Raw genomic sequence first — 10512 nt, forward strand, 5'->3', positions numbered from 1 at the left:
GGGTTATATACTTATTTGACACTTTTCACTTTTGACTAAGTTCGACGTCAACAACGCATTTCTTGCACAAGCCAACCATGACACACTATCATGGTTGTTAGATACCTCAAACACAACCTTGGTGAAGGTTTGATGTTTAGGAATTTGAACAATTTTGTGTTCAATCCCTAACTAGAACAATCTTTGTCAAAACTACTATGGTTTATGGTTTATGGTTTATCAAACTCTAATAGTAACATTCTTACATATGAGAAAACAATTAGAGAGCAGTGTTATTTATTGCAACTTTGTAAGCATAATATTTCAAAGCTTCAAGGTTTATGATGATTCATTACTTTTCCAGGACAGGTTCAAAAATATGATATCATAATCATAAACCAGATTCAAGACTAAATTGAACTACAATCAAGATTTGAGAAAATGTAGTAGAAACTCTGCAATGCACACACTCTTGGCAGAATCGCTACAAACGGCATCATCGGTGCAACGGTTTCAAGCGGAACTTCCTGAATTTACAGTATCAGGAATTGTGAACGAAGATTTCTTATTTTTTAGCAATTGTTTTAATATAAAGAAAGTCAAGATTATTGCCTCTCAATCGAAGTTGTCAATTTTGACGGGAATGATGTTATCAGCAACATTGAAGCCTCCAATCAATCGCGCGAAGAAAACCATTTGTTGTTCAAGTGTATACTTAATGTTCTCAGCCTACATCAAACTCATCGGTTTAGTACATATAGTCATTATTTCCTTCATTTCCGATAGGAATTAAATCGGCATATATGTATGTACCTTTCGGAAACCGTGTTGTTCTCCTTCATACTCAACAAGAGCAACCGGCACACCTTTTTTCTTCAAAGCCTCGTAAATTAAGCGAGCTTGACTTGGCGGCACAACCTGCAATGTGTAGACCTTATTTAACAAACTGAAATTTGTCAATTACTTGCATTGAAGGTTTACTTGCATTGTTACTAACCTTGTCTTCCAATCCTTGAAATAAAATAATTGGACAAGAAAATTTATCAACGTGATTGATCGGGGATCTATCGAACCACACCTTCTCATCAGCTCCTACAATCGGTTAAAAGATAAAGCAACATGGTGCAGTAAGTCCAAATGAAACAAATAAATAAGAGTTGTCTCGAGCGATCATCGTTGACTTACCAACTAGATTATTGATGTAGTGAGATTCAAATTTATGAGTTTCTTCTACCAATGACTTCAAGTCGGCTACCTGTTTGAGAGACCGATTGGCAAATTAATTACATTGGAAGGACAACAATTTAATATGAATTCTTGATTGACGAGTCTGAAGATGAACTTACACCGTACAAAGATGCACCGGCCTTAAAAGTATCTTTAAAAGCAAGTGCAGCTAAGGTAGTATATCCACCAGCAGAGCCCCCTGTTATACACAGCCGCTCCCTGTCAACTTTTCCGTTGTCCGCCTAGGTAATAGAGTAGTTAAAGTAGTTAGTTAGTCGAGGACTCGAGGTTTTTATAAGACTATTTGTATGTGTTCCGGTCGACCTCAAGTCCGCGCCACTGCGGCTACGAGGTATCATCTGCTTTAGGTGTGAGAATCCTCACGGCTTTGTCCTTTAGAAAAGGTGCTTCATCGGAAGTACAAATCCACCGCAGCAAGATACAACTTCGCTATTCCACCTTTCATTTCTAGTTCCTAACCGAATAATATGAAAGAAATAATTACCAAATATGTAGCACAACTACAACAGTCGTTGACATCCACTATTCCCCATCGTCCTAAAAGTCGGTCCCTGTACTCTCTTCCATAACCTTCAAAACAATAATACAATATTTAATTCAGCACATTACTTTGTAGGCAAGGCAAGGTGAGAAACAAACCACCTCAAAAAAAAATAAGGGGTGAGAAACAAACCAGTGCTGCCACCGTAATTAACATCGGCGACTGCCCAACCCCGACTAGTCCAGTACTGAATGCTCAAATTTAAAACTCCGTGTGTTTCAGCCGTTGGTCCTCCTGAAATATTCAAATAAAACATGAGCATCATCTTGCCGCTCATAAGACCCATAATATTCAGAGTTATTAGTACATAGTTTTCTTAAACCAACAGATTAGAATAAGATAGTTCCTACAAGACCAAGATTTACCATGGCTCTTCAATAATAGTGGAGGCTTTTCTCCTTCAATGGCTCGGTACGTAGGATTCGATGGTGGATAAAAGTATGCATAAGCATTTTGACCAGGAACTTCAGTTGGGAATTCAATCAACTCGGGCTCACTGATATACGAACTATATTTTAAACTATCCGGTGAAGAGGACCAAATAATATTGAAGTCGGCTACTTTTGATTTATTGTCGTCTAAAGTCACCTGAAAAGGCAAGAAAGCTATCAGTGGCTGAATTGATTTATTTGAGTTTATCTACCGGCAAACACTCGTGAAACTGTTTAAAAGAGCTTACAAAATGGTTTCCTTAACTCTCCAGGATAGAATATTAAAATAGCTTATATAATAAGTGCTTAGTTAAGTAGTTTATCCAAACAAAGGCTTAAGTAACTTTAACAGTAGAATGGTGGGCGAAAGAAGTCGTCACCTTGGCCACTGATGAAGGATGAACTGCAGAAGCTCCTTCCACAAATAAGCAATCAGTGCCAGAAGTCTGCAACAGCATGATTGCAAAGTTAAGATTACCCTTGTGTGAAGATTTAATTTAGAATCCAAAAAGGTGGGGAAACAGTTATTAAAATTACAATGTTATCAATATCTGTGAAAGGGATATCAAGCACAGTTAGTTTTGAGCCCGGCACATCATCGATAATACCAAGATACGATTTCCCCTTCTGCCTGCATACACAACCGAACCGTAGAATTGATTATACCAGATTGCGTAAGAGAAAAGATGAAAAGAGAGAGATAAGTAGCAGACATAGAATCAATCTAATCACCTGTAACTGCAAGCAATTAGTTTCTTCTGTTGAGGACTTTGCACAAACACATAAGAATTCATACCGAAAATCCATAGTGGCCTTGCAAACTCGGCATCTAAAGAATAAATAGGCACGACCTTATTTTCTGACTCAATCTGTAACAAATTGAAGTTAGAAAAGAAAAATATCATGTAAATAACTAATAAAGTTTACAACGGATATTGCAAACTAAGAAGCACGGACACCTCTAGAAATAGGCGTGTCGCGGTGTCCGACACTCGTACGACACATGTCGGAAAAGTCAAACAAGTATATGAAAAAATTGTGTCTTTTCCTCATCACACTATACATTTTCTAGACAAATTTCACGCACGATTAAAAGGGTTAAACATGTATTGAAGCAGTGTTATCAATGAAGAATTAAAGACATTAATTTTGATTAGAATATTTTTAACTCTTTTGATATTAGATGAATAAATGAAACTCAAATACTATGACATATATAGCGGTGTCGGTGTCCTAGGTTTTTGACATATCAGTGTCGGAGTGTCCGTGTCGCAGTGTCTGTGTCGAAGTCTGTGCTTCATAGATTGCAAATGCATAATTTCCATATGAATGTAATATTACACGGTATTAATGAACATTTACCGATACAGAAGAACAAAAGTCAATAATATATATTAGGAATGTTCTGTGAAAGAAAATTACCCATTTATGGAGATTCCAAAAACCGCTTTCCCTATCCGTGATGAAGAAAAGTTCCCCTGCATAGTTAAATTAAAAAATGTGTATAAACAAGAATGCATAGAATGATCATAACATCATCATCTAGTTGATACTTCTCATAGCCTACCGATCAATGCTAATGCACCTATTAGATTTTTCGATCTTCATAACTAATGAACTATGAAGCTCCGACACGCCATTCACACGGTGTGTCGCCGTGTCGGACACCGACACGCATACGACACGTATCAGACACGTTTTTGAAGTGTCCAACGAGAAAAAAATATTTAATTGTTGTAGACACGGATATGACACCTTATTTCAAATAAAGGATACGGCCCAATTCAGAAAATTCCAGAACTTTTTATAAAAAAAAAGTCCAACTCAATTTAAAAAATAAATAAGTTATTTAGTTTTCACATTCCACTTTTTTACTATAAAAACAACACAATTAGGATTCCTTATTTTTATATATTTCACTTTCACTGCTTTTGTCTCCAAAAAATTCTTTTATCTTCTTCGGTTATTTTCATCTTTGCACACCATTGCTTCAGTTTTCATAAGGTATCTATGAATATCAATTATCATGTTTGAAATTTGTTTAAAAGTGTTACAAAGAATTTTTTAATGTTTAATCTTAAATAAATATAAATTTTACTTCTCATTTTAAACTCTTTACAAATTTTGCCCATAAATTGCATTATTATATTAATATATAAAATATATATAGCCGTGTCCGTGTCCTATGATTTGTACATTAGCGGGGTCCTCGTATCCGTGTCCGTGTCCGAGTCCGGGCTTCATAGCTAATGAATGAATGAAATGCTCTAAAAGCATGACAGTAACAACTAGAAAGTCAAAACAAAATTTTACGCCATAGAACATTAAAACATTGTAAATCAACCAAGAGCAAAGATCCTTAGCCCATGGTTGAAGGCATCATAGTGTCGTGAATTCTTGATCATCTAAAGAAAACATGCCAACAAAACTACACGCTTGATAGCTACCGTTAATATATCAAACTTTTTTTGGTGTTAGAAAAAAAGGTTAGATTAAGTACCATCTGAAGACCACTTGGGCTCAATTGGAGACTCTATAATGGAAGGATCATACCCAGCTACACAGACACTCTTGTGGATCTCTCTGCATCGAAACAAGAGATGATTAAGCTTCAAGTTGAAACATGACATTTACATATAATAAGAAACTATAACATAAATTATTATATGGAACTTGAGGCAAAGAGTTCAGCTCACCCATTTTCAGAAATATAACCGACCCAAAGTTCGGATTTATCCCATGGCATGTTGGGGTGACTCCATTGTATCCATGCTATCCTCTCACTTTTAGGATCTAGACGCGGGAAAGCATAGAAATCACTCCCACCAACTAGTACTTCTGGTTCTGAAAGTTGCGCAATAGAGTTAGATATGATATTGATTGCAATACGTTATAATTAAAACAAGCATTAAGTCAGTGAAAATATAATAACTTACGAAAACTTATAATAAACAACAAATAAATACGCACGCATAGTATTCATTAAGCCCCTCATAAAGCTAAACTCACTAGTAAGATGGAAATTTTTACCCTGAACATTGTTGTTGCCAAGTGCTATGGATACAATAGTTGTAGGTGGATTTTGACTGCTTTCCCTACGATCTAGCAACATGATTGAACATTAGTGAGCAAATAACTGAATGATTTAAGTAAACTCACAATGAAAGCATTTGAACATACGCCTCAAAGATGAACTCGTTCTTAATTGCTTACCTTCCCTTACAGCAATAAAACGGTTAAAGCGTGTATCCAATACTCCATCTGCATAGCTTACAGTCGGTCCACCATAATCCGGAGTGAGAGGTATAGGAGACACATCTGGTGTGATCAAACACACACACACAAAACAGCACAAGTTAACAAAATTGCTTGCTTCACACACATTGAAAATCACACAACACCAAATCAACATTCTCATGTTGATACAAATCAATATGCAAATATTGAGCAAAAAAAAAATCGATATGCAAGTAAACTACAGTTGACTATAAAGAAAACTTAATTTGATGGCAGAATAAAACTACCATGCATTTTTGGAAAGACGGTAAGTTTGATAAAATCATGGCGGCGCTGTGATTTTGTTGGTAGCTTTTGCTAAAATCATCTGTGTGCCAGTGTCACCGTGATTCAGCTTAACTCGCCGTGAATCCAAACATGCACATATCAAAGGTGCGCAAAAATAAGGGTATTGGGGAGTGAAAACTGATGCTTGCTTACCAAGAGAAGAGATGGATTGTTTGTATAATCTCTGATCCTTGTAATTTGCAAAAAAGACAACATCTCCTGAAACAGTGAAAGCACCACCACCATATTCCTGAGCCAGGGTTCTCACTCCAAATTCCTTCGGAGTAATATCTACAGCCTCGGCCCATGGATTTTGCGGCTCAAGAACAAGAACTGCCCGTCTGAAACAAAAACAAAATTGTGAATCAGGACAGTCTGTATTGACTTATTTGAGTTTATCTAGTAGCATAAGCACTTCTTCCAAAGAGCTTACAAACACAGCCTAGTACATGTTCATAAATTGTTTTCGGCTTATTTTCATTCAAGAATAGCTTATATCAAAACATCAAAACAGATTGACTTTTTTTTTACAGAAATAACTTAAACATGAGTATGATAAGTGCTTATAGCATAAGTGCTTAACTAAGTTATTTATCCCGTCAAAGCCTAAAATTGGCCAAAAGGGTCATCTTAAAAACTCCAAAACATTAAACTTTCAGCCTTTTTCACTTCCATCTTATCTAAAAGTGTTTATTTTTAAGCTTCCATCTAACAGTTTGACTTTTTTTACAGAAATAACTTACATAAGTATGTAAGTGCTTATAGCATAAGTGCTTAATTAAGTTGTTAATCCAGTCAAAGCCTAAAAAAGACCAAAAGGGTGATCTTAAAAACTCCAAAAGATTACATTTTTCAGCCTTTTCCCTTCCATCTTATCCAAAAGCACTTATTTTTAAGCTAATAACAAAAAGGGTCAATGAAACTTACCCTGATTCAGTCGGACGCGATTCAAGCCAAATGAGACGGCCACTACCATCCACCGCGGTTCCACCAAGCCTCTTGGAAGCGCCGGAGACGACATCAGCAGTGATGGGTGATGTCCAAGAGCCATAAGGGGCCGTGGTTGTATCAGAAGAAGACATTGTTACCTTGGCGGAGGTATTGAAGTAGCATGCACGACGTCGTTGGTGCGGTGTTTTGGAAGAGAGAGAAAACTTTGGTGTGTTGAAATGGTTGAATCTGTGAGTGTGAGTGAATAAGCACTTGGAATAGTGATAAGAGGAAGAGGGGAAACGAGTGAGAGTGAGAACAGCAATGGTAGCTAACGTGGACATTCTACCATTTTTTATTTGATTGTGTTGATTTGTGTGTCGTAGTCATGCTATGTTTCGTTTCTTTAGCTATGCTACGGGTGAGTTGGCAAAACGACGTAACCGTCCTCGTTTAGTTTCGTCACTCAAAAAATCCAGGAAATAAATAAATAACGTGAGATGGATATAGTTGAGGATCTGGGACTAGAACATAACTTTATCTCACACAAAAAAAATGAGGGCCAAGTAGGAAAAGTCTGTGGATATTATAATTTTTAAATTTAAAAATACAAAAAGTTATGTAAATGCATATGCAAAAACTCCTAAAAAACAAAACGGAATGTGGCGGATACATTAGAGAGTGGGCCTAAATCCTTGACCGTCTCGCACTAAGGTGCGAGCAAAACGGACATATCCAATGGGCCGAACACGTTTTATCACTCCTAGTTAGAGACAGTTGTAAAAACTCGAAATCCCCTGATAAGACCCGCCATAAAAAAATATATATTATTTTTATGAAGTTGCCGCCAAATACTAATATGGAAACTATTTTGGTTGGTTGGATATGTTGGTCATCATAAATATTATGAATTTCGTTTTTATTCTCTTCAAATAATGGTTCTTTTAAAGTTTTTTATTCACAGTTTTTGTCTCTACTTTATATTTGGTCTAACGGAAGCTAACTGGTATGCCACGTTGCATGTCACGTCATTTAAAGTTAACATCTTGTTTGACCTCAGAAAAATGCATGAAATTGGGGGGTTTAAACCTAATTAATTAATCAAACACATGTTTTTTGCAATTTTCATTGTTGAAGGAAGCTGCATCTTAGAGTTAGGTGTCGTGTAATGACATGTGCTCTGTAATTTATTTTATGTTTTATATAAATATAAAGTCTCTTTAGGGTATTCTTCCTAAGATTTTATTAGGTGTGAAGTCATGTCTAGTTACCCTTGTACTTATAATATTATACCCGGTGAATCAGTTGATAGCGTTTATCAAAATAGATAAATTGGCACATAGTGCACCTCTGATGGAGCAGGTGTTAAGGATCACTGTATCTCTTCTATCACCATTTGAAAGTTCAAAAACTCTTTGTGAAATTCTGATGAAGAGGAAAGGAGATGAAGCTAGTGAAAATCTCATTTTTGCTCGTATTGAAGAATCATCTATGATTTGGAATCTCCATTCTATGAGTTGGATCCATTTGAAGTATCAAAAATAAATCACACAAATATGCATATGACAGTGATTATGCTTATTTTATTTTGCATGCTAATATTTTACTTTTTATTGTGAAAACTCACTCATGTGTCTTACAATAATAACATTATAATTTTGTGGCTATACATTTTTATTTTGACAGAACTTAAGTAAACTAGAAAGGTATGAAATGCATTAGAATACTATCTTAACTTTGCATTTTCATTTTAGTTTTAATTTAGACCATTGTCTTCTACTATTAGAAGAGACATTGTCAATGCGTAGAGTCATTGAATTCAACAGTTTGTAGATCTATAATTGTTGCATACTTTTAGGCTTGGTGCTTTCAACTTAGTGTTGGTTTTTTGTCAAACTGGTACAAGAGTTAAATATCAGTGACATGTTTATCAAAAAAATTTGCCACTTTTGGGCCAACCAAGTCATTGGTAACAAAGATAGAAGTCAAGAGCTGAGCATGGATTTGCTTGAAAGACTTCAAACCATTGCACCTCTCAAATATATGACATCTACTGCATTTCAAGAGAACCTATTGATATATTATTTTGTATAGATAAATATATTTGTACAATTGCAAAAGAGAGGGAAAGATGAGGAAGAAGACTTTTTTTCGTTTTTTTAATAATTATTTTTCATTTATTTTAAGGGGGTTTCGAACCCCCACAATCTGTCTCGTTTTTTGTAGTGTTGACTTTAAGTGATGTGATGTGGCGTGCCACGTCAGCTGAGCAAATAGACGGCAGGGATCAAAATTGGGGACGAGAAATTTTAGGATGACCGTTGTTTGAAGGAAAATTTTAGAATGACTAAAAACGGAATTTGAGATATTTATAGGGACCACGAACTTATTTAACCCAAAATATTATTAGGGTATTACTTTATCCATCTCATGGAGTGTGAGGGTGAATAAATTGAAAACTCTAATTTACCATTTCTAATTTTGAAGATGCATCTTCTTACGCATTTAATACATACATAAAGGGTGTGTCAATTGAGTCACATCTCGTCTATGCCAAAAAAATATTTAAGAGATGCATCTACGCAATCACTTATGTATGATGTTTTCAATACACACATAAAGGATGTGGCAAGTGAGTCATCCTTAATTAAATTAGTGATAAATCCGTATATGCATCTCCAAAAATTTAAAATGGAAAAATAAATAAAAACAACACCCTTTCATATTCTTCTTCTTCGTGATAAAAGACAACTATAATATCAAAATCCTTAGAATATATTCATTCATTCCCAATCAACTTTTGCACTCCAAAACAGTATTTTTGTGTTTTATCACATTAAAAAGTGCAAAAGAAATTGTAATTTTAGGGAAAGAATATGTTTTTCCTTCTACACTGCTTGCATTAATCTCGTTTTTGCTAGTAGTAATGAACATTGTGTTCAGAGAAGTATCTCTGGAATAGGTTGCATGTGTTCCAAATATGCATTTCTAAATAATGTCAATGTTAAGTTTGAATATTAAATCAGTTTTTCTATTATGTTTGACTATAGATATGGCACACCCTGATACTTTTTCTAAAGTTATTGTGTATGTAGATGTTAAATCGGATGAAATGAAGGATGGTGTTAAAGTGAATGATCTCGAAAATGATGTTAAACTGGTTGATATTGAGGTGGATGCTAAATTAGCTGTTGCTCAAGTAGATGTTCGTGAATAACTTATAACTAAATATGAGTATGCGGACAACTAAATATGAGTATGTGGAGCGTGAATATATGTTCCAATGGATCCGCACGCAGGCCGCCAAACTTAGGTTCGGTGTTGTAATTGGGAGGTTTGATAATGGTTCTAATGGAATAATAACATTTGTAATAATGAGATGTGAACGAAGTGGCACGTATCAACAACCTATTCAGAAGTTGAAACAGAATGAAACTGGATCGAGAAAGTGTGATTGTCCTTTTAAGGTTCGTGAGTACCGTAAGGCGAATAGTATTTGAAAATTTAATGTGGTTTCTGATATACATAATCATTACTTGTGTCACAAATTAGTTGATCATCAAATTATATGTTGCCTTAATCCTAATGAGAAGGTGCTTGTTTCTTATATGACATTGAATATGGTGTCATCCAAAAACATACTTGAAACGTTGAAACAAAAAAGACACGAAAATGACTCAAATATAAAAGCAAATATACAATGTTTGTGTCATAGGAAACAAGGCGATATGAGGACCAATAACTTAAATGCAACATCTGTTGAAGCTTTTCGATGATGATCATTATGTTTCTAGGTACATAATATGTGAGAATGGAGTC

General features: G+C 35.2%; 1 protein-coding gene across 1 annotated transcript; it reads right to left on the reverse strand.

Annotated features, from left to right (window-relative positions):
* Nucleotides 1-248: 248 nt before the first annotated feature.
* LOC127084927 (uncharacterized) lies at nucleotides 249-7141 on the reverse strand. The gene is made up of 18 exons (XM_051025456.1): nucleotides 6691-7141; nucleotides 5917-6104; nucleotides 5413-5517; nucleotides 5230-5301; nucleotides 4896-5043; nucleotides 4700-4782; nucleotides 3622-3677; nucleotides 2932-3068; nucleotides 2737-2830; nucleotides 2580-2645; nucleotides 2134-2356; nucleotides 1901-2002; nucleotides 1712-1797; nucleotides 1326-1448; nucleotides 1165-1234; nucleotides 977-1071; nucleotides 793-897; nucleotides 249-708 (listed from the first exon to the last, which is right to left on the reverse strand). Exons 1-18 carry the CDS (start codon nucleotides 7035-7037, stop codon nucleotides 595-597), a joined length of 2214 nt encoding a protein of 737 aa, XP_050881413.1. The 5' UTR covers nucleotides 7038-7141; the 3' UTR covers nucleotides 249-594.
* Between the last annotated feature and the right edge of the window lie 3371 nt (nucleotides 7142-10512).

Source organism: Lathyrus oleraceus, chromosome 5, assembly GCF_024323335.1.
Source record: "Lathyrus oleraceus cultivar Zhongwan6 chromosome 5, CAAS_Psat_ZW6_1.0, whole genome shotgun sequence".
In the NCBI taxonomy this organism is placed as follows: domain Eukaryota; kingdom Viridiplantae; phylum Streptophyta; class Magnoliopsida; order Fabales; family Fabaceae; genus Lathyrus; species Lathyrus oleraceus.

What these genes read in the sequence shown, in the direction of transcription:
- LOC127084927 (XM_051025456.1), bottom strand. Translation starts at nt 7,037, where the DNA reads ATGTCCACGTTAGCTACCATTGCTGTTCTCACTCTCACTCGTTTCCCC. An exon ending in GCCCAAGTGGTCTTCAGATG is followed by an intron (nt 3,678 to 4,699) that starts GTACTTAATCTA and finishes TTAACTATGCAG; the next exon opens with GGGAACTTTTCTTCATCACG. An exon ending in CCGGTGCATCTTTGTACGGT is followed by an intron (nt 1,235 to 1,325) that starts GTAAGTTCATCT and finishes TCTCTCAAACAG; the next exon opens with GTAGCCGACTTGAAGTCATT.